We start from the raw sequence: 27737 nt of genomic DNA, 5'->3' as shown, positions 1-27737 counted from the left end.
GAGGGTCGGGGCCGCGCTGCTCGCTCCCGTGTGTTCCGTCCGCGCTACATTCCGCCTGCTGTGTAGAGGCTCCAGGCGGCAGCAGGACCTCGTGTTCTCCGTGTGTCCGGTCTCGGCTGTAGCGCCCGCGGGTCAGGAGGGACTTGGAGGAGACGTGGCTCTGTGACTTCTGTCCGCAGTGTAAGTGTGGGGGAAGGCGCTGCTGTCCGTGCTGGTGCCGGCGGCCATACGTCCGCTGTGAGGAGAGGGCTGCGGGGCTGCTTGTTGGGGAGATGTGCGAGTAATGGGACGTGTCACCATAACCCTGCCTGCTGTGCTGGCGCCGTGCAGACTGTGCGTCATGTGCAGGGGCTGTGCCGCACGCTTTATACCTTGTAGGCTGATGGGGACGCTGTGCTCCTGGTAGTGGGCAACTAGTGATGGGTCGCTGTGAAGCAAGCAGGGATGGCGCACTTTCCTTCCAGGTCCCCGCTCCCAGGTCCCCCGTTCCCAGGTTCTCGTTCCCAGGTTCTCGTTTCTAGGTCCCCCGTTCCCAGGTTCTCGTTCCCAGGTTCTCGTTCCCAGGTCCCCCGTTCCCAGGTTCTCGTTCCCAGGTTCTCGTTCCCAGGTTCTCGTTTCTAGGTCCCCCGTTCCCAGGTTCTCGTTCCCAGGTTCTCGTTCCCAGGTCCCCCGTTCCCAGGTTCTCGTTCCCAGGTTCTCGTTCCCAGGTTCTCGTTTCTAGGTCCCCCGTTCCCAGGTTCTCGTTCCCAGGTTCTCGTTCCCAGGTCCCCCGTTCCCAGGTTCTCGTTCCCAGGTTCCCCGTTCCCAGGTTCTCGTTTCCAGGTTCTCGTTCCCAGGTCCCCCGTTCCCAGGTTCTCGTTCCCAGGTCCCCCGTTCCCAGGTTCTCGTTCCCAGGTCCCCCGTTCCCAGGTTCTCGTTTCCAGGTTCTCGTTTCCAGGTCCCCCGTTCCCAGGTCCCCCGTTCCCAGGTCCCCCGTTCCCAGGTTCTCGTTCCCAGGTTCTCGTTCCCAGGTTCTCGTTCCCAGGTTCTCGTTCCCAGGTTCTCGTTCCCAGGTTCTCGTTCCCAGGTTCTCGTTCCCAGGTTCTCGTTCCCAGGTTCTCGTTCCCAGGTTCTCGTTCCCAGGTCCCCCGTTCTCAGGTTCTCGTTCCCAGGTCCCCCGTTCCCAGGTTCTCGTTCCCAGGTTCTCGTTCCCAGGTCCCCCGTTCCCAGGTTCTCGTTCCCAGGTTCTCGTTCCCAGGTTCTCGTTCCCAGGTTCTCGTTCCCAGGTTCTCGTTCCCAGGTTCTCGTTCCCAGGTTCTCGTTCCCAGGTTCTCGTTTCTAGGTCCCCCGTTCCCAGGTTCTCGTTCCCAGGTTCTCGTTCCCAGGTCCCCCGTTCCCAGGTTCTCGTTCCCAGGTTCTCGTTCCCAGGTTCTCGTTTCTAGGTCCCCCGTTCCCAGGTTCTCGTTCCCAGGTTCTCGTTCCCAGGTCCCCCGTTCCCAGGTTCTCGTTCCCAGGTTCTCGTTCCCAGGTTCTCGTTCCCAGGTTCTCGTTTCTAGGTCCCCCGTTCCCAGGTTCTCGTTCCCAGGTTCTCGTTCCCAGGTCCCCCGTTCCCAGGTTCTCGTTCCCAGGTTCCCCGTTCCCAGGTTCTCGTTTCCAGGTTCTCGTTCCCAGGTTCTCGTTTCTAGGTCCCCCGTTCCCAGGTTCTCGTTCCCAGGTTCTCGTTCCCAGGTCCCCCGTTCCCAGGTTCTCGTTCCCAGGTTCTCGTTCCCAGGTTCTCGTTTCTAGGTCCCCCGTTCCCAGGTTCTCGTTCCCAGGTTCTCGTTCCCAGGTCCCCCGTTCCCAGGTTCTCGTTCCCAGGTTCTCGTTCCCAGGTTCTCGTTTCTAGGTCCCCCGTTCCCAGGTTCTCGTTCCCAGGTTCTCGTTCCCAGGTCCCCCGTTCCCAGGTTCTCGTTCCCAGGTTCTCGTTCCCAGGTTCTCGTTTCTAGGTCCCCCGTTCCCAGGTTCTCGTTCCCAGGTTCTCGTTCCCAGGTCCCCCGTTCCCAGGTTCTCGTTCCCAGGTTCCCCGTTCCCAGGTTCTCGTTTCCAGGTTCTCGTTCCCAGGTCCCCCGTTCCCAGGTTCTCGTTCCCAGGTCCCCCGTTCCCAGGTTCTCGTTCCCAGGTCCCCCGTTCCCAGGTTCTCGTTTCCAGGTTCTCGTTTCCAGGTCCCCCGTTCCCAGGTCCCCCGTTCCCAGGTCCCCCGTTCCCAGGTTCTCGTTCCCAGGTTCTCGTTCCCAGGTTCTCGTTCCCAGGTTCTCGTTCCCAGGTTCTCGTTCCCAGGTTCTCGTTCCCAGGTTCTCGTTCCCAGGTTCTCGTTTCCAGGTCCCCCGTTCTCAGGTTCTCGTTCCCAGGTCCCCCGTTCCCAGGTTCTCGTTCCCAGGTCCCCCGTTCCCAGGTTCTCGTTTCCAGGTTCTCGTTTCCAGGTTCTCGTTCCCAGGTTCTCGTTCCCAGGTTCTCGTTCCCAGGTTCTCGTTCCCAGGTTCTCGTTCCCAGGTTCTCGTTCCCAGGTTCTCGTTCCCAGGTTCTCGTTCCCAGGTTCTCGTTCCCAGGTTCTCTTTTCTAGGTCCCCCGTTCCCAGGTTCTCGTTCCCAGGTCCCCCGTTCCCAGGTTCTCGTTCCCAGGTCCCCCGTTCCCAGGTCCCTCGTTCCCAGGTCCCCCGTTCCCAGGTTCTCGTTCCCAGGTCCCCCGTTCCCAGGTTCTCGTTCCCAGGTCCCCCGTTCCCAGGTTCTCGTTCCCAGGTTCTCGTTCCCAGGTCCCCCGTTCCCAGGTTCTCGTTCCCAGGTTCTCGTTTCCAGGTCCCCGTTTCCAGGACCTCTGCTTGCTGTCAGTAGGATGTCAGAGCTCAGACTACACATGGAGCCATGTCCACAGCGGACCCTGCCATCACTATGCGGTGACCCCCTGTGAGGAGCCTCCGCGGGGGTCTTCTGTCTGTAAGTGGCTACTCCTGTAATGATGGAGACCCTTACAGATCCGCGTCATGGAAGAGCCCTGTCTCTACTGGAGGCCATGAGTCTGTAAGCACATTAGCCAGTTCTGTGTGACTCCCCCATATCCTCAGTGCCGGGCTGAGCCCCCATGTTCTCCGAGCTGCTGTCAGACAGCGGCTGATCTCCTAGAAATTCAGCAGGGCGGATGTTTTTGCCCCTCATCATCGGTCTGGTGGTCCCCCTTTGACTGTTGGCAACGTTGTGCTGTATTCAGCAGAGTTTTATTTAATGTGCATGTGGTACTGTAGTTAAAAAAAAAAAAAAAAAAAGTAATAAGCTGAGCTAGACCCACCCTCCCCAGGTCCAGTGCTGAGTCTCCACCACTACAGCCGGGGTCTGGTATTGTCACATCGACAGAGCTGGGGTCCGTACCGGAGGTCGCGGCCGGTGATCACTGGCAGACCCGCTCAGCTCACTGGGGAATGGTATCTAGGAGGGCAACGCATTTTTTTTATTTTTTTACAAACTGCAGTTTCTTAAAGTTGAGAACACCTTTAAAATCTTGGCCCTAGAGGTGGCAATAAGTGATGAGTGAATGTGCTGGGATAAGGTGTTATCATGCCCATTTGCAAACCATGTGACTTCCTCATGCTCAAAAAATATGTTTAAAGGGACTCTGTCACCTGAATTTGGCGGGACTGGTTTTGGGTCATATGGGCGGAGGTTTTCAAGATTTCCTTAGCATTGCACAAGGTGCTGGAATCATGATGTGTGTAGTGATTAAATTATCACCTGTGCAGTAGAAGGAAATCCTGAAAACATGACCTGTTTGCAGCCCTTGAGGATTGCAGTTTGACTCCCCTGGCGTACGGTATTGTAAAGTGAATGGGACAATATGGCAATAATATAACAACAAACCCATAAATGTAAATATGGGGAAACTGAGGAGATCCACTAATAGAGTTAAAATATGTAAATTTTATTCAATTAATTATAAAAACACAAAGTATAAAAAGCACTTGATGTAGAAAGCATTAATACCGTAGGGGATGCTGGCCAAACAAGGGCAGAAAAAGTGAATGTACAGTACAGACCAAAGTTTGGACACACCTTCTCATTTAAAGATTTTTCTGTATTATCATGGCTATGAAAATTGTACATTCACACTGAAGGCATCAAAACTATGAATTAACACATGTGGAATTATATACTTAACAAAAAAGTGTGAAACAACTGAAATTATGTCTTACATTCTAGGTTCTTCAAAGTAGCCGCAGCTGCGGATCCGCAGCAGATTCCCATGAGTTTACAGTTCAATGTAAACCTATGGGAAACAAAAATCGCTGTGCACATGCTGCGGAAAAAAAACACGCGGAAATGCAGCAGTTTACATTCTGCAGCATGTCACTTTCTGCGTTTTCCGCAGCGGTTTTACAACTGCCCTTATGGAAAACCGCAGTTGTAAAACCGCGGTAAATCCGCAGAGGTTTTACGCTGCGGATTTATCAAATCTGCTGGAATCCGCTGCGGAAAAATCCGCAGTGGACCATTATACGTGTGCACATAAAATCTGCAAGTCAAAAATAAGCAACGTGTGCACGAGACTTCAGGATTCTCATTCACCTTGCTGGGATCAGGAACAGGTAATCCCTGCGTGTGTTGTGGCTGTCAGTCGCGAGATGTTCAGCCGCGAGGACTCGAACATAGTATTGGAGCGCTCCAAAGACACTCAGTTTGCACCCGAGAGTGCTCGGATAACACCTTATTAGAGCACGCTCGCTCATCACTACTTACAACCTAATATGCCCAGAGTTTCCCATAAATTGCTTCTATGATGTCTCCACTGATCATATTATCAATGTGTGGTGGGGACAGGGGGAATGGCTGTTATAATAGCCTCATCCCTGAAACTAATGCCCCTTTCCACACATCAGTTGTTAGGCATCAGGCACAATCCGGCTAATTTTGAGAGAGGAAAAAAAACAGATCTGTTGCAAATTGTGAAAAACTGATGCGACGGATCCGACTAGCTGATCCAGCTAATTGGATCCTAAAAAAATCGAAGCATGCTCAGTTAAAAAAAAAAAATGGAATCCGTCACCAGATTCCGTCATTTGATGGATCCGGCGTCATAGGGTTCCATTGTAGCAAGCGACGGATCCGTTACTGTCCGTTTTTTCGACAGAAACAAAAATGTTACTATGTCTATTTTCTCCGGCCGCCGGAAAAACAATTTTCGAAGGAGCCGGCGAAGAACGTATGACACGTGAGGCCATCCGTTGTTAATACAAGTCTGAGAAAAAAACGAATCCGGCTGCAACTTTTGCCGGTTCTGTTTTTTTTTTTTTTCTTCAAAATTCGCTGGATGTGTGAAAGCAGCCAAAGGCATGACTCGTATCTTGTTTTACCCTCCGTTATGTGCATCTGTCCAGCTTGTCTCCGAATCCCCCTCTGTGAGAAGGTCAGAATGATGACATTTCCTGCTTCTGGTTAATGTGCGCCTTGTACTTGAAAATGTTACAAAATCTCCATGTGAAATTTCTGATATTGAGTAATGTAATGTATTCTGCACACACAACACTGGACAGATCCCAGGAGCCAGATGGACAAAGAAAATAGTCATTTGCCCCTGCTGTCTGACTCCATGTTAGGATGTCACTGGCTCCTGTAATGTCCGGCACTTGGTCCTTTTCTTTCACAAGAGGTCCTACCGTATGATTTTGAGACACTAGAAAGACATAATTGTTGGGTTTTCTTGGGTTGCTATTACAAAACTTTCAGAATTTTTTTTGCTTATCCACAGGTTTTATCTTTTTAATGACAACCTTTTCGCCAGAGTTGGGTTTTATGGCATTTTTATAGTGGCATTTTTGCAGGCATAATAGCCATTTTACGATGCTCAGCTGTCAATGACCGCTATATACATATCACTGAGGGCAGTTACTAAGGGACCCTTGCATTACTAACCCCCCAGACAGAAATCTGCCTCCTTATCTGCATGCACAGCCACATTACGTTGCAGCGACATTTCTGCACAGTTGATTCTTTGCACTGGAAACTATAAAATCAGCCTCAGAAAAGATACGCTGTGAATCTACTGCAGCGGGTCGGATATGGTTAGGAAATCGTACTTACATGTAAAGCGCCATGGAATAAATGGCGCTATAACAATAAATAATAATCCACAATGCCGCTGTTGTAATACTCTGCATGCAATTCTGTGGTAGAGAATCCATCGTCTATAAGTATATGTGGGTTGGAGATTATTATTGCTGCACATCTGTAGAAATCGACCGCAAAATTGTCAATTTAAAATCAGTACTGTGGATCTGTGGGTGACCCTTCAGCAAAACTTGTAACACAATTGCGTGAAGATCGTTTTTCAAAGAGGAAGAAAAACTTTGTGAAAATCAAAGTTTCAACAAATCCACACTTAATCTACAACTGACTTGATGTTGTAGATCTTAAAATCCCGAACTGCAGGACAAATTCTGTTGGGGTAATGGCCATAGCATGTGGATGTGATTTTTGAAAAGTGTCATCCCCTTGTCTGGTGCGTTATGCGCTATAGTTTTGGTTACTTTTTAAAGGGATTGGTCACTTTCTTGTCTAATGTTTGTTTTACAGTGTGTGCAACTTGGGAAGAGACACATTCTTGCAGTTCTTCTCCGTTTTCTATATTGTGCCTTGTCCACTCGGTTGCCCATCCTTCCATGCCATCCTCATGGCTGTCCTGGTGCTACTAATGTACTTGCTTGTGATCGTGGACGTGCTCCTCAATTTGCATGGTCAACTTTCCGACCCAAATTAATTCCAAGTTCTACCTTTTCTTCTTGGTGCCACTTGACCTGCCACCTCTTCTATCTGCTGCCTTTCTTAAGCTCAGTATTTTGCACAAAACGATAAATATTAGTATTTAAAGTGGTTCCCCAGGAGTCAGAATAGAGAGCCGCTGTGACCAGCCGCTTTTGTAATTCCTGTAAACTCTAGATGGAGTGGCAGCGTGCATGCTTGGCCACCACAATATTTACTTCTCATCTAAGTCATGTCATGAGGGACAGACGACATGGACCACCAACTTAATGATCAGCTGGGCCTCGAATGTCCCGCATCTTTACTAGTGGTGAGCCAACGTGCTTAGATGATGTGTTATCTGACGTGCTCGAAAAATGTTATAGTCCCTGCACCTGCATGTCTCATGGCTGTTCAACAGCCTCAACACATGCAGGAATTGTCTGTTAGGCAATCCCTGCATGTTTTGCGGCTGTCGAACAAGCACAAGACGTGCTGCCGCTGGGACTCGGAACATATTTTTCGAGCACGCCGAAGACACTCTGTCAGCACACAAGCATTCTCAGATAACACGTCATCCAAGCACATTAATCATCACTAATCTTTACCCATTCTGTGAGTTAATGCAGTTCCCTTTTAGGTCTTTTAGTGTCCAAACGTGGTAATTAGTGATGAGCGAATATACTCGTTACTCGAGATTTCTCGAGCACGCTCGGGTGTCCTCCGAGTATTTTTTTTAGTGCTCGGAGTTTTAGTTTTTCTTGCCGCAGCTGAATGATTTACATCTGTTAGCCAGCATAAGTACATGTGGGGACTCCCTAGCAACCAGGCAACCCCCACATGTACTTATGCTGGCTAACAGATGTAAATCATTCAGCTGCGGCAAGAAAAACTAAAACTCCGAGCACTAAAAAATACTCGGAAGACCCCCGAGCGTGCTCGAGAAATCTCAAGTAACGAGTATATTCACTCACCACTAGTGGTAATGTCTTTTGATCCAGTCCTGAGTAGTCCCCCAAACACAACCCACCTATTAATACAAGAGTTAGTTAGAGTGAGACAACCGTTATTTTCTTATTCTTCGCTGTTTTATGTTCATTCCAAGACACAGGCCTGTCAGTCTGCTAAGCGCTTGCCTGAAGCAATGACTGTAAGGGTACCGTCACACTATACGATTTACCTACGATCACGACCAGCGATGTGACCTGGCCGTGATCGTAGGTAAATCGTAGTGTGGTCGCTGGGGAGCTGTCACACAGACGGCTCTCCAGCGACCAACGATGCCGAGGTCCCTGGGTAACCAGGGTAAACATCGGGTAACTAAGCGCAGGACCGCGCTTAGTTACCCGATGTTTACCCTGGTTACAAGCGTTAAACTAAAAAAAAACAAACAGCACATACTTACATTCTGGTGTCCGTCAGGTCCCTTGCAGTCTGGTTCCCGCACTCAGTGACTGCCGGCCGTAAAGTGAAAGTGAAAGCACAGCCGCTGTGCTCTGCTTTCACTTTACGGCCGGCAGTCACAGTGCGGGAAGCAGACAGCAAGGGACCTGACGGACACCAGAATGTAAGTATGTGCTGTTTGTTTTTTTTTAGTTTAACGCTTGTAACCAGGGTAAACATCGGGTAACTAAGCGCGGTCCTGCGCTTAGTTACCCGATGTTTACCCTGGTTACAAGCGAACGCATCGCTGGATCGCATCGCTAGATCGGTGTCACACACACCGATCTAGCGATGACAGCGGGAGATCCAGCGATGAAAGAAAGTTCCATACGATCTGCTACGACGTACGATTCTCAGCAGGATCCCTGATCGCTGCTGCGTGTCAGACACAGCGATATCGTAACGATATCGCTGGAACGTCACGAATCGTACCGTCGTAGCGATCGAAATGTTATAGTGTGACGGTACCCTAAGGCCGGCCTGGACAAGTCTTGCTCCGCTCCAGTCGCCCGAGGATTTGTCCTGATGACGAGGCAGCAGGTCGCTTGTTATATTTTATTGTTAGAAGCGTCATTATTCAGGAAGAGATTACAACATGAAATCTTGTTTATACAAGTATTGTATTGGTCAGTGAAATGTGCACAAAATACATTTCCAAACTTTCTTTTTTTTTCTGGCTTGCTGTGTTGCCACTTGTTCCCAATTTTGTAAAAGGAAAAAATAACTGTGCCCCTATTGGGAGAGTATAAATGAGTTTTCAGTGTACAGACATCCTCCTTAATGTGGTTTTCATCTAGTCTTGGTATGTGCATCCTGTTTGAGCATTCTCTGCTCACTTGGCTTTGGTAAATGTTACTGTACTTTGGTTGTGATGACTTTAGAGGGAGGTCTCGTCTCTTGGGGTAAACACTACTAGATCTGTTCCATCTATGCAGCTCTACTGCTGCGCTTTAGATAAGAAGCCGAATATGAATGTTGCAGATGGCATGCCAAAAACGTTGCCAATGATTAGTATGATCTTAAACTGCTTGAATTGGCCCAATACTGAGTGGGTATTCTAGTAAGGTTATGTGTCCACTATCAGGAACTGCTGCGGGTTTGACGCTGTGTACTTATGCAGCGTCATATCCGCAGCCTCCAGCTGTTAAAGCATAGTGGATGGGATTTCATGAAATGCCATGTCCACTATGCATCCACAGACGCCTGCGGAGACTGGTCTTTCCAGACCGCAGCATGTCAATTTTTCTTGCTGAGACACTAGTCTCAGAAAATTACATTAGTAGAATGTATTGAACGCGGTGAATCCACACAGTTCAGTGAACACTTGCAGATTTACCTGCATTAAATAGATGGCAGCGCTTTGGGCGCAGCAAACATATGCGGTGTCCAAAGCTCTGCTGGTTTCGGATTGTGGGCACCCGGCCTAAGTGTTGATCTAATGGCATTGGAAAGCAGATGGTCCATTTGCTCTTCTTAAGCAGGGACTCCCTGCTGTACCTAGTCCTGACTCCTCTTGTTCTTTCTGGCCTTACTCACATAATGGGTATTTTTTGTCTTCAGTTTTTGCTAATTTTTTCTTTACAAATCAATCTGCCTGATTGGATTTGACATGGCTTTGTGATTGGCGACATTTGAAGTGCCCATGTGATTGGTGACATTTGACATGGCTTTGTGATAAATGACATTTGATGTGCCCGTGTGATTGGCAACTATGGAGACACTGGGGGTGCCCCCACCCCCCCATCTGCTAGCCAGAGCCACATGGACCAGGGATCGTCCTGCCTAACGCCCGCTGTCCCTTTTTGACATGGGCGTAACGCTAATCAGACAACACAGGGTGAGGGTAAAACAGTGTGGCAGATAACACGTAGAACAGTGCCATCAAAATACCCCCAAGACGGTGCAAATTACAGAGCCTCACCCTTCCGCTGACTCGCCGGGATAATGGCAGCTGTTACTTCAGAATTCCCAGGGTCACCTACTCTACCTGTGGCACACATAGAGAGGAGGTAAGGAAAAGTGTAGGGAGTTGACAGTCCATTCAGGTACAAGGCCAGTTGACCTGAGTCACAACCTGGCTTCTCCGAACATCTCCATGGAGCCAAGCGACCAGCGGGTCCCAATCCTGGCTTACTCCAAACGTATCCATGGTTCAGCGATGGTCAGTGGAGCAGGTATGTATTCTTCCAGCCGTAGCCGCAGGTATGTATTCTTTCCTGTAGAATGATAGATCTGCGTCCCTGGTGATGGTGCCATGATATTTGCTGCTGTCCTGTCTCCGGTCCTTTGGATGTATGTCTTGGCAAAATCTCTGAGGCTACGTTCACACTAGCGTTATGCTAGTGTGCGTCGGGTTAGCGTCGGGCGACGCAGCGGCGACGCATGCGTCATGCGCCCCTATGTTTACATGGGGGACGCATGCGTTTTTGTTTGTTGCGTTGTGCGACGCATGCGTCTTTTTTGCCGCAAGCGTCGGACCAAGAAAACGCAACAAGTTGCATTTTTCTTGCGTCCGATTTTCGGCAAAAAACGACGCATGCGTCGCAAAACGCAGCGGTTTTGCGTGCGTTTTGCGTGCGTTGTGCGTTGCGTCGCCGACGCAGCGGCGCACAACGCTAGTGTGAACGTAGCCTGACTGCTTCTCTCTGTTCTGTGAAGGCTTGAAAGGCTTGTTAGAGGACATGAGGAATTAATCAGCATCATGAAATCAATATATCATAACCCTAGTACACATACTGTCTACGTACTTCATAACCCTAGTACACATACTATCCACCTACTTTTGGCCCACCCTGTATATAATATATATATATATTCTAAGGTCCACCTTCGTCCGTTTGTCTGTAACGGAAATCCCGCGTCGCTGATTGGTCGCTTACGGCCGCGACCAATCAGCGATATTGGAGCGGGATTTAAACACCGCTTCACTTTTTACTATTGATGCTGCCTATGCAGCATCAATAGTAAAAACATATAATGTTAAAAATAATAAAACAAAAAAAACACCAAACATTATATTCTCACCTTCCGACGTCCTTCTGATGTCCGCACCAGCCTTTCCCGTGACACTGCGGTGCCAAGAATGCATTACGCCAATGACCCCAGATGACGTAGCGGTCTCGCGAGACCCCTACATCATCACGGGTTATTGCCGCAACGCATTACTGGGAACGGAGCATCGCTAAAGACCTGGGCTGGATCCGGGGGCCGTGGGAAGGTGAGTATATAACTAATTTTTATTTTAATTCTTTTTCACAGGGTTATAGTGCCCACATTGTTATATATTACCACCATCTAGTGTGTGTGTATATATATATATATATATATATATATATATATATATATATATATATATATATATATAATTTATAGTGAGCACTATTAGCGAAGCTGCTAAGGGGCCCATGGTCGCTCTGAAGGATCTCAGACGGGAGAATCTGTCCACAGGACAACTATTAGGGAAGAGACAGACGGATGTATAACTTGATTGAGGATCGCATCGCACTGGCCGTCTGCTCACACAACTTTAGTGCGACAGCATGTATTCAGCCAGTCCGAGCAGTGCATTGAGATCCTCGCATGAGTTACAGGTCCTTCTCAAAAAATTAGCATATAGTGTTAAATTTCATTATTTACCATAATGTAATGATTACAATTAAACTTTCATATATTATAGATTCATTATCCACCAACTGAAATTTGTCAGGTCTTTTATTGTTTTAATACTGATGATTTTGGCATACAACTCCTGATAACCCAAAAAACCTGTCTCAATAAATTAGCATATCAAGAAAAGGTTCTCTAAACGACCTATTACCCTAATCTTCTGAATCAACTAATTAACTCTAAACACATGCAAAAGATACCTGAGGCTTTTATAAACTCCCTGCCTGGTTCATTACTCAAAACCCCCATCATGGGTAAGACTAGCGACCTGACAGATGTCAAGAAGGCCATCATTGACACCCTCAAGCAAGAGGGTAAGACCCAGAAAGAAATTTCTCAACAAATAGGCTGTTCCCAGAGTGCTGTATCAAGGCACCTCAATGGTAAGTCTGTTGGAAGGAAACAATGTGGCAGAAAACGCTGTACAACGAGAAGAGGAGACCGGACCCTGAGGAAGATTGTGGAGAAGGACCGATTCCAGACCTTGGGGAACCTGAGGAAGCAGTGGACTGAGTCTGGTGTGGAAACATCCAGAGCCACCGTGCACAGGCGTGTGCAGGAAATGGGCTACAGGTGCCGCATTCCCCAGGTAAAGCCACTTTTGAACCATAAACAGCGGCAGAGGCGCCTGACCTGGGCTACAGAGAAGCAGCACTGGACTGTTGCTAAGTGGTCCCAAGTACTTTTTTCTGATGAAAGCAAATATCGCATGTCATTCGGAAATCAAGGTGCCAGAGTCTGGCGGAAGACTGGGGAGAAGGAAATGCCAAAATGCCTGAAGTCCAGTGTCAAGTACCCACAGTCAGTGATGGTATGGGGTGCCATGTCAGCTGCTGGTGTTGGTCCACTGTGTTTCATCAAGGGCAGGGTCAATGCAGCTAGCTATCAGGAGATTTTGGAGCACTTCATGCTTCCATCGGCTGAAATGCTTTATGGAGATGAAGATTTCATTTTTCAGCACGACCTGGCACCTGCTCACAGTGCCAAAACCACTGGTAAATGGTTTACTGACCATGGTATTACTGTGCTCAATTGGCCTGCCAACTCTCCTGACCTGAACCCCATAGAGAATCTGTGGGATATTGTGAAGAGAAAGTTGAGAGACGCAAGACTCAACACTCTGGATGAGCTTAAGGCCGCTATTGAAGCATCCTGGGCCTCCATAACATCTCAGCAGTGTCACAGGCTGATTGCCTCCATGCCACGCCGCATTGAAGCAGTCATTTCTGCCAAAGGATTCCCGACCAAGTATTGAGTGCATAACTGAACATTATTATTTGATGTTTTTTTTGTTTGTTATTAAAAAACACTTTTATTTGATTGGATGGGTGAAATATGCTAATTTATTGAGACAGGTTTTTTGGGTTATCAGGAGTTGTATGCCAAAATCATCAGTATTAAAACAATAAAACACCTGACAAATTTCAGTTGGTGGATAATGAATCTATAATATATGAAAGTTTAATTGTAATCATTACATTATGGTAAATAATGAAATTTAACACTATATGCTAATTTTTTGAGAAGGACCTGTATATGGCTGTCTGGCTCTTCTCTTACTTGTAAACTCCACAAATCCTGGCCTTTATGGGAGAGTGGCAAGAAGAAAGCAATGTGGAAAAGTTCACGGGGTATGATTACTTTTTCAAGGCACCAGATGGTATTTGATCACTACGGGTCCGAGTGTTCAGCTGATATTGTATGAGACAAGCCCTTAATAATCCCCCCTCTAGGAATATGTTAGACTAAACTAATTTTATTTTTCAGTTTTATAAGGTGCATATTTAAAAAATTCACAGAAAAAAATCCCCAGTGTAAATTAGATAAAAATACCTTTATTGATTAATCTTAAAACCTATCAAAAATAAGTGCACTTAACGTAAACCGTCACCATGACAACAACATATAATAGAAAAGACCAGGGTGATGCCTAGCCCTATATCTTGCACTACCTGCACCCTACCTACCAGCGGAGGTTGGCACCCTATAATCCTGCGCAATTGGCGCCCCCGCTCACCGTCGACTATCCCTCCTACCCCTATTGGGCCCTAATAGGATGGGATGGGAACACATAAACAGTCATACAAAAATAACATAGTATGTATGATAGAAAGAAAGGGGGAGTCTATATTGCTACCTGCTTTACCCCTACCTGTCAGCGGAGGTTGGCACCCTATTGTAGTACGACAATGGCGCCCCCGCTCAACGATGACTGTCCACTAGCCTGTCCCTTATTAGATGTTTTAGGGAAATAAGATATTGTATTTATAATAAGGTGCTGTAGTGCTTGTAAACCATGTCTAAACACTCCCAAGGGTTAAACATACATGTATGGATCCTCTTAATATAACACACATTCATAATCCAGGTACTCCAGACAAAATGTAGTTTGATATACAAAAGATATACATATCTGGTCTAATGTTCATCCAAATCAGTCTGATAAATGTCAAATGTCAAAACCGATCGGTCCCGAGGCACCATATCGAGAGGGGACTTGCCCTGGGATGCTGTACCATGTATCGGTTTTGACATTTGACATTTCGACTATGATAAGCTAAGTAACCCCTTATTAACATATATTGCTCCTGATGAACCTCCTGTAACAGTGAGGGGAAACGCGTCGAGTCTACAAGGGATGCTTTTGCAAAATATATAAATTGAGTCTATAAGTGATGCTTTTTCATTAAGATACTTTGTCGGCCCATAGGGTTTTGTACTGATTCTCAATAACAAGGGTACCGACTGGTTGTGGTCTTTTTCTTGGGGTCCGACTGGGTGTTACACCCAGTGTTTTTGGATTATGTGTTTTGGGTGTCCAGTCAGTGTATCAGACTGATTTGGATGAACATTAGACCAGATATGTATATCTTTTGTATATCAAACTACATTTTGTCTGGAGTACCTGGATTATGAATGTGTGTTATATTAAGAGGATCCATACATGTATGTTTAACCCTTGGGAGTGTTTAGACATGGTTTACAAGCACTATAGCACCTTATTATAAATACAATATCTTATTTCCCTAAAACCTCTAATAAGGGACAGGCTAGTGGACAGTCATCGTTGAGCGGGGGCGCCATTGTCGTACTACAATAGGGTGCCAACCTCCGCTGACAGGTAGGGGTAAAGCAGGTAGCAATATAGACTCCCCCTTTCTTTCTATCATACATACTATGTTATTTTTGTATGACTGTTTATGTGTTCCCATCCCATCCTATTAGGGCCCAATAGGGGTAGGAGGGATAGTCGACGGTGAGCGGGGGCGCCAATTGCGCAGGATTATAGGGTGCCAACCTCCGCTGGTAGGTAGGGTGCAGGTAGTGCAAGATATAGGGCTAGGCATCACCCTGGTCTTTTCTATTATATGTTGTTGTCATGGTGACGGTTTACGTTAAGTGCACTTATTTTTGATAGGTTTTAAGATTAATCAATAAAGGTATTTTTATCTAATTTACACTGGGGATTTTTTTCTGTGAATTTTTTAAGGATAGAGGTCCCCATAGATATATTTCTTTCGTTTCTGTGAATAAGGTGCATATTTACCAGCACAGATTTTTACAGCATACGTCCTACATTGTGGACTATTTCCCGGTAGTAAGTGTAATGTATACTCTATAATCCTAAACCAAGTGACTGCTTCATTTATTAGGGCGGCACGTTCTTATCCTGGTCTTGTATTCTGCCTGTTGGGAAGGTTTTTCTTTTCTCCATAATAATCCCTTCCTGTTTAGGAAACACTAGAAGGTGTTCCTGCTGTAAATGGATGAACATTTTTCATGATGGCATCTTTGTGTGGGAAGCAACAATTGGTAGAAAGATGTTTCAAAACCTATTCTAGGTCATGTGTTTCATATTATTTTGTAAATCATCTCCAGCTCTTGAAAATGAAATCTGTGCAGAATGATGAATAGTTGCTGGCACATTTCTCTGCTCCTTTTCTCCCTTGGTGAGTCGTTGTGAAATAGTCGGAGTTTGCCTGGTTACTTTTCCGACTTCCTGTTTATTCCAGTGATCCCATCATCCATACTGACTGGCGGAGAGGCTTCCCGAGGAGGGATACTGTAGGTTTACTCACAGTATCAGTACTGGGCGGAACGAGAGTAGTAGCCTTCTATAAAGAAGACCTGGGACTTGTCACCTCTGTGATCTGTCTGTTTAGGTTATACTTACTCCTGCCTTACAGGTGCTTCTCACAAAATTAGAATATCGTCAAAAAGTGAATTTGTTTCAGGTCTACAATACAAAAAGTGAAACTCCTATATTTATATAGTCATTACCCAGTGATCTATTTTAAGTGTTTCTTTCTGTTAATGTTGATGATTATGGCTTACAGCCAATGAAAACCCAAAAGTCATTATCTCAGTAAATTAGAATAATTAACAAAAACACCTGCAAAGGCTTCCTAAGCGTGTTAAAAGGTCCCTTAGGCCGGGTTCACACTGCGTTTAGTGACTCCGTTAAATGGACTACGTTACACTGCGGGCATAAAGCGGTGTAACGTAGTCCGTTAACGCCGCCATTGAATGCAATGTCGGACGCATCGCTAGCGCACGCTCACAATGGGCGTGCGCTAGCGATGTGCCGTCATTGAGTGACGGACCCGAGACGCGGGCTGCAGCGTTTCCGGGTCCGTCACTGCTAGAGCATCTGCTAGCTCCATCTGCGCTATCTGCACTAGCGCGATGGAACGTCGGCACTTGCGTTAACAGCAGCCCATTAGCGTATGTGCTGAACGGGCTGCTGTTAACGCAGTGTGAACCCGGCCTTAGTCTGTTTCAGAGATCTCGCATCACAGAGATCTCAACCTGCGCATGTGCACCCCTCTGGCGGCCATTTTCCGAGAGGCCACATCATCGAGGCAGTGAGGAAGTGCAGGGGCTCCGGGATTTCACAAAATGTCACCGAGCACCACCGAACCTGCAGCAGCAGCCTGGGATGGGATTTCCCGAAGACCACCACGTCGCAGCAATGGATGTGCGGTGTGGGGGTGGCACCTGGCTTTCACAGAATGTTGGTGGAGCCCCCGCACCACCGATCCAGCAGCACCATTCTGGGTCATATCCTCGCAGGACGACCAAACATTTCTTGTGACTCGGCTCCATCAGCGCTGCCAATTCCTTCCCCCCTCCCAGGGTAAGCTGAATTCAGGACTGTAAGACGGACTTCCATGTGACGCATTACTCCCTAACCCCCCCCCCCCCCCTTGCCCATTTTCCTTGTAAAGACTTGGGGTGCGTCTTATAGTCCGAAAAATACTGTATTTGTAACCAAAATCAGGAGTAGAACAATCGAAGAAAAAGTATAATAGAAACATGTCTCCACTTCTGTATTTTTCACCTCCTCCTGGTTTTGGCTTACAAATACTGACGTAAGATACTGACGAAATACTGAACTTGTGAACTTGCCTTAATATAATGCTAGGAGAGCCTCATTGTGAATCTCAGACTTGCATTGAGAAAGTGACTTCAAGCTGTTTTCTCTACAACACCACAGTGTTTCACAGAAAGTCATTCCAGGCTGCAGTCACATTGACAGGTTCTGAATCATGCTGTCCATAGTTACAGTAGCATAAATCTATTGACTGGTTAATTTTTAAAAATGCACTTACATGTTTTTTTTCTTCACATCGCACTGTGACTGAGCGCGCTGTCATTGTGCACATCGTACAGTCTCGGAGCGCGCTGTCATTGTGCACATCACACAGTGACGGATTGTGGATCAGCACAGTCCCTAAAACGAAGATCACTTGATATTTTTAGTTCAGAAATAGTCAAGACTTGAATATGTAATTTGGATTCATAGCATTTTAGCTTTTTTTTTTTTTATATGGAATTTGGAGATTCTGCATCAGACTTATGCGAAAAAAAAATTAAGAAAAATCTGATATAGTGAACAAGGTACTATTTTTTTTATTTTTTTCCCCCCATTAAAAGCAATAGGAATCTTACTCAGAATATTTCAAGACATTTTATTATGCAGATTTTGGAGCAGAATCTGCTTTAAAATCCACCTAAACAAAACTGTGTGAAGCCTCTCGCTGTGGCTGACAAACAGATGTTTCCTTAAAAGACTTGTTATCTTGGCAGGATGAGGCTTTCAGAAAGGTCTCTTGATAAAAGATGCACTTTTTACCTAAGGGGTCATTTACAGAGAACTTTATGCCCCTAATCTCAATTCCAGATGCAACAAATGTTTCCCCTTTTGTTGCCAACACAAACATCTGCCTTGTAGGAAAACAACCCCCTTGTGTTGTCAGAGTGAAAGAGTAATGATTATCATCTGTCTGCATGTTCTAAGTCTCTAGGACACCTCAGGGTTTGATTATAATGCCAAGACCTAATTCTGGACCCCTGATACGTCGCCTCCAGCTAAAAATATCTTGCGAATCATTTCTGCAATGCAGGTCATGGGCACTATTAAATGTTTATAAAAATGCTGATGGAAATAGCGATGAGTTGATATCGAAACGTTTGTCTGAACCGTTCACATGCAAATACATACAAGAAGCTTCCTTATGTAAAAAGAATAATAAGTAAAGAACGGTGTTACTGCTCCATGGACTCCACCTAGTACAGTATGGCGTCATTTCTTTGTAGAGGCGGTGTTTCCAATTCTCTAAAACGGATGTCCTATCCTTAGTTTAGACCTGTAGTATTAGATTTATGGGGGTCCAACTCTGGGCACCTCTGCCAATCAGCTGGTTTGTTGTATATGTCGCACTTCTTACTGCTTTGTGTGCCGGGGATTGTTACTCTGAGTACAGAGCTGAGCTGTACCGACCAATGTAAGCATTGACTCATTGAATGGACCCTTCAAACAGCTGGTTGTCTGTCTGATTCGGACCCCATTAATAGTGACGGCCTATCCTAAGGCTGTACTCACACCCTTTTCTGCAGCTAAAACTGGCTTTCTGCAGCTAAAACTGGCTTTTTTTCTGCAGCTAAAACTGGCTTTGTCTGTAAAAACATAAGTAAAACTCAAGTTTGCACCGTTTTTTTTTTCTTTTTCCAAAGCTGTAGTTTTTGCTGTCGATTACATGTGATTTGTGTACAGAACCTGTTTACAAAAGTTGGCTTTATTCACCAAAACAAATGCAAAACCTGTTTGCGGTGCTATTTTATTTTTTCAACAGTGTTTTTGCACTTTCTCATTGGTTTCACTCAGTGAAAAAACACTGCAACAATTGACAGGCTGCAGTAGTGCTCAAATTCAGTCCTGAAAAAGTGTGCATGAAGTTCCCGGAATCTAATTGCTTATCGGTTTTTCACGGATAGCACTCAAACCTATGATGGTTTGTCGGGCCATTCATATGTCCACGATTGATTCTTTTTTTCTTTTTTTTTTGTGGTCCATGGAAAATTGCTGAGACATGGCCGATATTGATCTGATAGTCAGGTCAGAATTGGCAATGCAAGTCTATGGGTCTGTGAAAAAAATCAGACTGCAACCGATTTTCATAGACTGTCAGGGTAAGGGGGGAAAACGTTTTTTTTTCTTGACTGTAAGGCTCCATTGGTTCTTGGTGACCGTTTTCACAGAAGAGACTATAAGCAAAGTATTTTTTAACCTCTTCTGCAAAATCCATTTTAGCAACATTGATCCATCCTCTACTAATTTTAATGTGTGCGCAATTTAGCAAATATAAGGTAAATGGTTACAATCTGATGCAGGTGGTGGTAATAAAAGTAAAAACAAAACCCACAAATGAAACAGTACCCCTGTCTTTATTTGCAGTGGTCACGAGGCATCATGGCTGCTAGCATCAAGCACATTACTGGCATCATGGCTGCTAGCATCAAGCACATTACTGGCATCATGGCTGCTAGCATCATGCACATTACTGGCATCATGGCTGCTAGCATCAAGCACATTACTGGCGTCATGGCTACTGGCATCGAGCACATTACTGGCATCATGGCTGCCAGCATCAAGCACATTACTGGCATCATGGCTGCTAGCATCATGCACATTACTGGCATCATGGCTGCCAGCATCAAGCACATTACTGGCATCATGGCTGCTAGCATCAAGCACATTACTGGCATCATGGCTGCTAGCATCAAGCACATTACTGGCATCATGGCTGCTAGCATCAAGCACATTACTGGCATCATGGCTGCTAGCATCGAGCACATTACTGGCATCATGGCTGCTAGCATCAAGCACATTACTGGCATCATGGCTGCTAGCATCAAGCACATTACTGGCATCATGGCTGCTAGCATCATGCACATTACTGGCATCATGGCTACTGGCATCATGGCTGCTAGCATCATGCACATTACTGGCATCATGGCTGCTAACATCGAGCACATTACTGGCATCATGGCTGCTAGCATCATGCACATTACTGGCATCATGGCTGCCAGCATCAAGCACATTACTGGCATCATGGCTGCCAGCATCAAGCACATTACTGGCATCATGGCTGCTAGCATCATGCACATTACTGGCATCATGGCTGCCAGCATCAAGCACATTACTGGCGTCATGGCTGCTAGCATCAAGCACATTACTGGCGTCATGGCTGCCAGCATCAAGCACATTACTGGCGTCATGGCTGCCAGCATCAAGCACATTACTGGCGTCATGGCTGCCAGCATCAAGCACATTACTGGCGTCATGGCTGCCAGCATCAAGCACATTACTGGCATCATGGCTGCTAGCATGATGCACATTACTGGCATCATGGCTACTGGCATCATGGCTGCTAGCATCATGCACATTACTGGCATCATGGCTGCTAGCATGATGCACATTACTGGCATCATGGCTACTGGCATCATGGCTGCTAGCATCATGCACATTACTGGCATCATGGCTGCTAACATCGAGCACATTACTGGCATCATGGCTGCTAGCATCATGCACATTACTGGCATCATGGCTGCCAGCATCAAGCACATTACTGGCATCATGGCTGCCAGCATCAAGCACATTACTGGCATCATGGCTGCTAGCATCATGCACATTACTGGCATCATGGCTGCCAGCATCAAGCACATTACTGGCGTCATGGCTGCCAGCATCAAGCACATTACTGGCGTCATGGCTGCCAGCATCAAGCACATTACTGGCGTCATGGCTGCCAGCATCAAGCACATTACTGGCGTCATGGCTGCCAGCATCAAGCACATTACTGGCGTCATGGCTGCCAGCATCAAGCACATTACTGGCGTCATGGCTGCCAGCATCAAGCACATTACTGGCGTCATGGCTACCATCACTGAGCAGTGATGCCAATAGTAGAGCATGTGACACCAGTGTTTTGCTACCTTGTCTGAGAGGAGCATGATGTAGAGGCAGAGACCATGATTCCGGCGATGTATCACTTACTGGGCTGCTTGCTGCAGTTTTGATGTTAAATGTATTTTCTTTTAGTTTTATTTCGGTGCCTGAACAATAGTGAAAATGCTGTGTCTGGTCTCTGCTGTGTCTGGTCTCTGCTGTGTCTGGTCTTAGTAGGGGCTCTTTCCCAGTACCTTTATATTTAGTCTGAGTGCTGCGCACATAAGAAAAGGATCGCACTTGAAACAGTGCAGTGTGCACGCTGTCAGGATTCTCCGGGAGCCGGTGGGCATGTGACTGAACGGTTGCGATTTGCATACTTTCAGCCACATTCCTACTAGACGTGTCCGCCCTCGCTCAACTCGCTTCTATTGAACGAGACCACACAAGTCTAGTTTGCAGGTGGCCACATGTATGCAAATCGCATACTTACAATAACACACACACACATATAGATTTTTTTTTTTTTTCAGAAGGATAAATCCTCATAAGAAAAAACTTCGTTTCTAATGTGTTGTATGGGGCATCTTTTTTTGCAGCATCATATTCTTTGGTCAAACTCGTAGCGATTTTTGCAAACAGAATCTCTAGAATTGACGTGTTGCTCCTTCGTTCCACATATATACCGTATGTGGATTTGGAAACAGAATTTGCTTAGAAATCCACATAAAAAAAGAACGACAAATGTACATGCCATAATTGCCGCTGGCAGGGTGGACTGAAAAAGGTTTTTTTTTTTTTTTTTGTAATTCATGTTAAGATATATTCCATGCAAACATAATCAAGATGTCATTTTTTTGTTATTGTATTGCAGAGCACAATGCAGCCAACAGGGAATTACCAACCGATTCCAGGAGAATATGTGGTTCCTTCGGCACCACCTTCATATGAAGAAGCCACACTTTGTCATCAGCCGTACCCTCCACCTCCTCATCCGGGGATGGAAGCAAAGCCTATGACCGCTTCTCCACCCTATATGGTCCAACCACTACCCGTACAGCCTCCAGGTACCATTTTAAGCATTGTTGTGCAGAACTCCATTGAATATCCTCGTGTACTTGTAACCTGTGCATACCTAGGTGTATCCAGTCGTCTCCATTCTAAGCAGAGCCTCTATAAGCACTTGTTCACACGCTGTTTTTTTTCCACTGGATAAAGACTTTGAATTAACAGTACCAGCAAAGTGAATGAGATTTCTGAACTCTTGCTTATTTCTTCCCTTGCAGATCTGTTTTATTTCAGATCTGCACTATGTCAGTTCTTTCAGAATTTTTCACCCATTCAAACGAAGGGGGAATTAAATCACGCCATTTCTGACTAACGCTCTGGCTTTTGCCGCAGAAAAATCTGCGAATACCCTGCATGTGCACGCAGCCTTATATAGATACACGAGATACATCGGACTTTACTAAATGTATTCGTCTGCGGTCCAAGCTGTTTGCATAATAGAACATTTCCTAGACTGGATACCATCTTGGCTTGCTGTCAGTGAATAAAATGTTGAGAAGGCTGAAAAACTGTAAAGGTTTTCCGCCTACTGAACACTTTCATTCACTGACAGCAAACGGAAGATCTTTAAAATGGACAAAAATTGCTTGAATTGGACCAAAATCTGCATTTTTTTTTTTAATGTTACTGATATCAAATGATCTCAGCAGTTGTTTCTGCTAAAATTATAACTTTAGACATTAGTGTATCCGACGCTTTTAATGTAAAACAATAAATCCTGTTTTAGTTGCAGTTCAGACGGTGTACGTTCAGCAGCCAGTCGTATTTCACGATCGTCCCGTCCAGATTTGCTGTCCACACTGTAGCAGATTGACAACCACTCGCCTGGTTCATACGTCTGGAGCTTTGGCCTGGTTGTCTTGTGGCGGATTGTGTCTTCTCGGGTGAGTAGAACTTTTTTTTTCTTCTTGATATTTAAAAATTAAAATGACGGTTACCCTTTTTAGTCTCAGAAATCAATGTCGCACATGAAAATTAGCCGCTTTGTAATTTATTCTGTCAGAGAAATCTGCTTATTTCTCCCCCTGGACTGATCAATCACTCCGTATTCAATGGTAAAATCTGTCTTCAATGAATTCAGATTGTCCCAGTTAGGAAGGAGATGACACTTGGTACAGTTTGCACAGCCCGCGGGGACTGGAACACTTATATTCGAGCATTCCGTGATCACTCGCTTAGCACCCAAGCATGCTCAGATAACACCTTATCCGAGCATGTTCGCTCATTACGAATTATGAATATTTTGTTCTATTGCGATAACAATCTTTCAAAGACTAGGCCAGCAGTAACTTTACATGGCCTGTACGGTCCTCTGTTATTGAGAAATCAGCATTTGACTAAAAATGCAAATATCTACGGTAGATCTGACTCCTTTGTCACTCCAGCTCTATTCCCCATCCAGAATCGACGCTTTTGCTTGACTGATCACCTCTCTGCTGTGTGACATCATGCAAAGAAGCAGTTAGTCAAGCAGGGAGAAGGCAGAACTGGGTGGGGAATAGAGCTGGAGTGACAGAGGCTTCACATCTACCATAGCTATATGCATATCCATTCAAACACTGATTTCTCGGTAACGGAGGAGCGTGTCGGCCATGTATAGGCTCTGCTGGACTTATGAATATATATATAAATAGGGGGGCTGACCGACCCTGCAGGTTCCCTTTAATGAACTTCTATCATTACTTTATGGCATTGACTGTAATGCAGTGAATATTGTTTATCAGGTTCTTTTAGCAGTAATCCAGTCCCCACCTAAATGTAACGGTTCCGTGTTGTTTTCTATTATACAGGTGTGGGTTCGGTTGCTGCCTCATTCCTTTCTGTATCGATTCTTTAAAAGATGTGGATCATTACTGCTCCAGCTGCCAGGCTTTACTCGGCTCCTATAAGCGGTTTTAGACGAGGCTGCCCTGAAGATGACTTCTTCTACAGGCTTCTTCTATCTAGGACTATGCAAACTTTAGCCTGTAAATAATGGAGCACAGGTTGACATGCCAACTATTTTTATATGGAGCGATTTTCTATACCCGGGATTGAAGATTGTGGAAGCCCAACGTCTGGCCCGTCCCGGCTTCTCTGTTCTTGTTTTAGCTCACCGTGGGGAACCTTTCATAGCTTCACGCCATCTTGTGCCCTTCAGAGATACCTGGACAGTTCGCTTTATGTGCCTTAAAGTGCGGAGACAAATGAGCATCCGCGCTGCTGCCGGATATCCACGAGCTGTCATAGATCGGAACCTTATACCATAGTTATTCACATGTTCTAGGATCGCTTTTATCATTGATCGTTCGCCTACACTTAATTGGATGAGGCCTTTGCACATTACATTGCACTGTGTGTTACCTGTTCACTGTCTGTATGATCCTGGTAATGTTTGTTTCTTGTGGAATATGCATCAATACACCTAATCTTCTCGGTCATGTTCGACCACTAAAGGGAAACATTTTCTTAAAAGGTTGCCCAGTGGAAAATCAAAACTCCGCTGTCACATGTTGTTCCTTTGTTCACAACTATGTTTAATTGTTTTATTGCTTCACAATTAAACTAATGGAAGTGTGGGATCCACTACATGACTGACATCAGTGGCCGCCATAGGGCGCACTTTCACGATCAGGATTCTGTCAGTATCTGTCCATCCGCTGCACAAAACCGCACGGCACGTTCTCTCGCCAGCTCTTTTATGTGGGTGTCTTGCATTAGAGTGGCATTGATTCTTGGTTTATTGATTATCGCTAGAACCCAATGCTCCACGTTAATGATTGTCCATTAGCGTGATCCACATCCGGAGGGAGACGTGATACACTTGTATTTGCACTAGCATTACACGTGCTTTTTATCAGCACAGATAATACTGTAAGCTTCACGTGCACGTTCAGAGGCACATCGACTAAACTATTCCATGTGGGTCAAAGGGAAAAATCCATGTTCACCCTTTTATGCCTGAGTTTATCATGTTTTTTTAGTTTGTTTTGCTATCTTGAAATTTTTTATTTTTTTTTCACTTGTTTGCAGTTGTCACGTGCAGGAGACGCCGTTTCCCCCACATAGAATTTTTGTATTTTTTTTTTTATATATATCTATATCAAATGTATAAAACTTGTGTTTAGTCCCTACGAGTTACTGAGATGCTTTTTACTCTGAAATCCTACAGGAGCCTTTCAGCTGATTCTCACAAACTTTTGTTACTATTAGGTATAGCGAATTGCAAAAAATATATTCCTGCAGCAGCGTACTGCATTATGGTAGCATTTATTGTGGAATTTATACAAAATTTGCTGCCATAACAGCAAAAAAAAGCAAATCTGTCTAATGAGAAAATGACTGAATTTCAAAGTTTAAGGCTCTAACGAATAAACAGTCTTTCAATATTTTGAGTGGAAATCCTTCAACTTTTTTTTTTTTTTTTTTTCTTCCAACTTAAAGGGCCTCTGTCGGCACAGAATGACTGGTCGCACCATGTACAGGAGCGCGATGCTTCACGGCGGGGACAATCCTTCATATACATCTTGGTTTCCATCTATCTCCAACTTTCTCTGATTCCATGAAGACAGAGCTGTCAATCAAAGAAGAGGAGTGTGGAGATAGAGGCTATGTGCACACGATGCGGATTTTGCTGCGGATCCGCAGCAGTTTCCCATGAGTTTACATTACAATGTAAACCTATGGGAAACAGAAAACGCTGTACACATGCTGCGGAAAAAAACGTGAGGAAACGCATCGGTTTACATTCCGCAGCATGTCACTTCTTTCTGCGGATTCTACAGCTATTTTACACCTGCTCCAATAGAAAACCGCAGGTATAAAACCGCAGTGAAATCCGCACAAAATCCGCAATAAATCTGCAGCAAAAACGCAGCGTTTTTGCCCTGCAGATTTATCAAATCTGCTGCGGAAAAATCCGCTGAGGACCATTCTACATGTGCACATACCCAGAGGGAAAACAAGCAGCTGGGCAGGTGTATTTAACCCATTTCTGACCTCGGACGGGATAGTACGTCCGAGGTCAGAACCCCTGCTTTGATGTGGGCTCTGGCAGTGAGCCCGCATCAAAGCCGGGACATGTCAGCTGCGGGTGGAATCGCGATTCACCCTCAGCTATTAACTAGTTATATGCTGCTGTCAAACGCTGACAGCAGCATTTAACTAGCGCTTCCGGCCATCGGGACGGAAATGCGCACATCGCTGACCCCAGTTACGTGATCGGGGGTCAGCGTTGCATTGGCATGACAAAAAGAGGTCTCCTTGAGACCTCTATGGTTGTTGATGCCGGATTGCTGTGAGCACCACCCTGTGGTCGGCACTCATAGCAATTCTGCTACATAGGAGCGATCTGAGCTTCGCTGCTATGTAGCAGAACCGATCGAGTTGTGCCAGCTTCTAGCCTCCCATGGAGGCTATTGAAGCACGGCAAAAGTAAAAAAGAAAGGAAAAAAAAGTTTTAAAAAATATAAAAAAAAAATAAAGTTTAAATCACCCCCCTTTCGCCCCATTCAAAATAAAACAATAAATACAAATAAAGTCAAACCTACACATATTTGGTATCGCTGTGTTCAGAATCGCCCGATCTATCAATAAAAAAAAAGGATTAACCTGATCGCTAAACGGCTTAACGAGAAAAAAATTTGAAACGCCAGAAAACAAAAATACCCCGGGACATGAAGGGGTTAAAGATTTGGCCGCGCCATGATGCGCCGAGCGGCGGGACATAGTTTGAACAGTCATTCTATGCTGATAGTCCCTTTTAAAGGGGTATTCTGTCCCCTCTGAGACATGAGTGCGATCGGCAGGGATCGTGCTCCTGCCGGCTATTCATTAGAGAAGGATAGATTTAAATGAATGGCACTCGTACACTGATTTCTAAAAACAGGTATGTGCGCACAGCTTTTTTTTTCTGGAGGTTTTTCCCTGAAAAAAGTGTTTTTCTGACATTTATTGGATTTTTTATTTTTTTTAAATTCTTTTCAACGGATTTAATCGCTGGTGGATTTTCCATGACAAAACCCCCCAAAACAAGACGCTGACAAAATGCTTAAGACTCTGGCGTCTTCCGGGCAACTTTGGCGTCTTCCCATTGACTTCTATTGTAAAGTATGAGGTATCTTCAGAGGGAAAAATACCTGAAAAATGGGCAGGTCACTTTCTTTTATAAACTTGGCTTTTTTTTGGAAACCTAAAAGTGCTTATTAAAAAAAAAAGTTCAAAAGCCCGAACATATGAACAGCAAGTCACTTTTGAATAGGAATGTGTAAGTTCACTATTTTTTTTTTAAAGTGTTTTCTGGATGTTTTTTTCAGGCAGGATTTACAGCCGACCCAACTAAAAAAGACATTTTGTGTATGTATCTTTTTTTTTTTTTTTTTTTTTTTTAAATCTGCTTAGTATGAAACAAAAATGGTAAATGTTTCCATTGCACAGAGTTTTATATTTAGCGATTGATATATAGTCGGATCATTAGAAATGCATCATTATCACTGAGCGTTGTGCAAACAATTGTATCTGTCCAGATGCCAATGTCGCTCTTTCATGGACTTTTCTACCCTGTTTTACAGTCTATTTTTCAATATTAATAAAACAAAATTTTTAAACTTTTA

General features: G+C 45.3%; 1 protein-coding gene across 1 annotated transcript; it reads left to right on the top strand.

The window, feature by feature from the left end:
* LITAF (lipopolysaccharide induced TNF factor) lies at window positions 1-27737 on the top strand. Its single transcript, XM_069734046.1, has 4 exons — window positions 1-180; window positions 21953-22145; window positions 22874-23030; window positions 23937-27737. Exons 2-4 carry the CDS (start codon window positions 21959-21961, stop codon window positions 24043-24045), a joined length of 453 nt encoding a protein of 150 aa, XP_069590147.1. The 5' UTR covers window positions 1-180; window positions 21953-21958; the 3' UTR covers window positions 24046-27737.

This window comes from Ranitomeya imitator, chromosome 7, assembly GCF_032444005.1.
Source record: "Ranitomeya imitator isolate aRanImi1 chromosome 7, aRanImi1.pri, whole genome shotgun sequence".
NCBI classification, from domain to species: Eukaryota; Metazoa; Chordata; class Amphibia; order Anura; family Dendrobatidae; genus Ranitomeya; species Ranitomeya imitator.
This window is presented reverse-complemented; position numbering and strand designations above follow the sequence as displayed.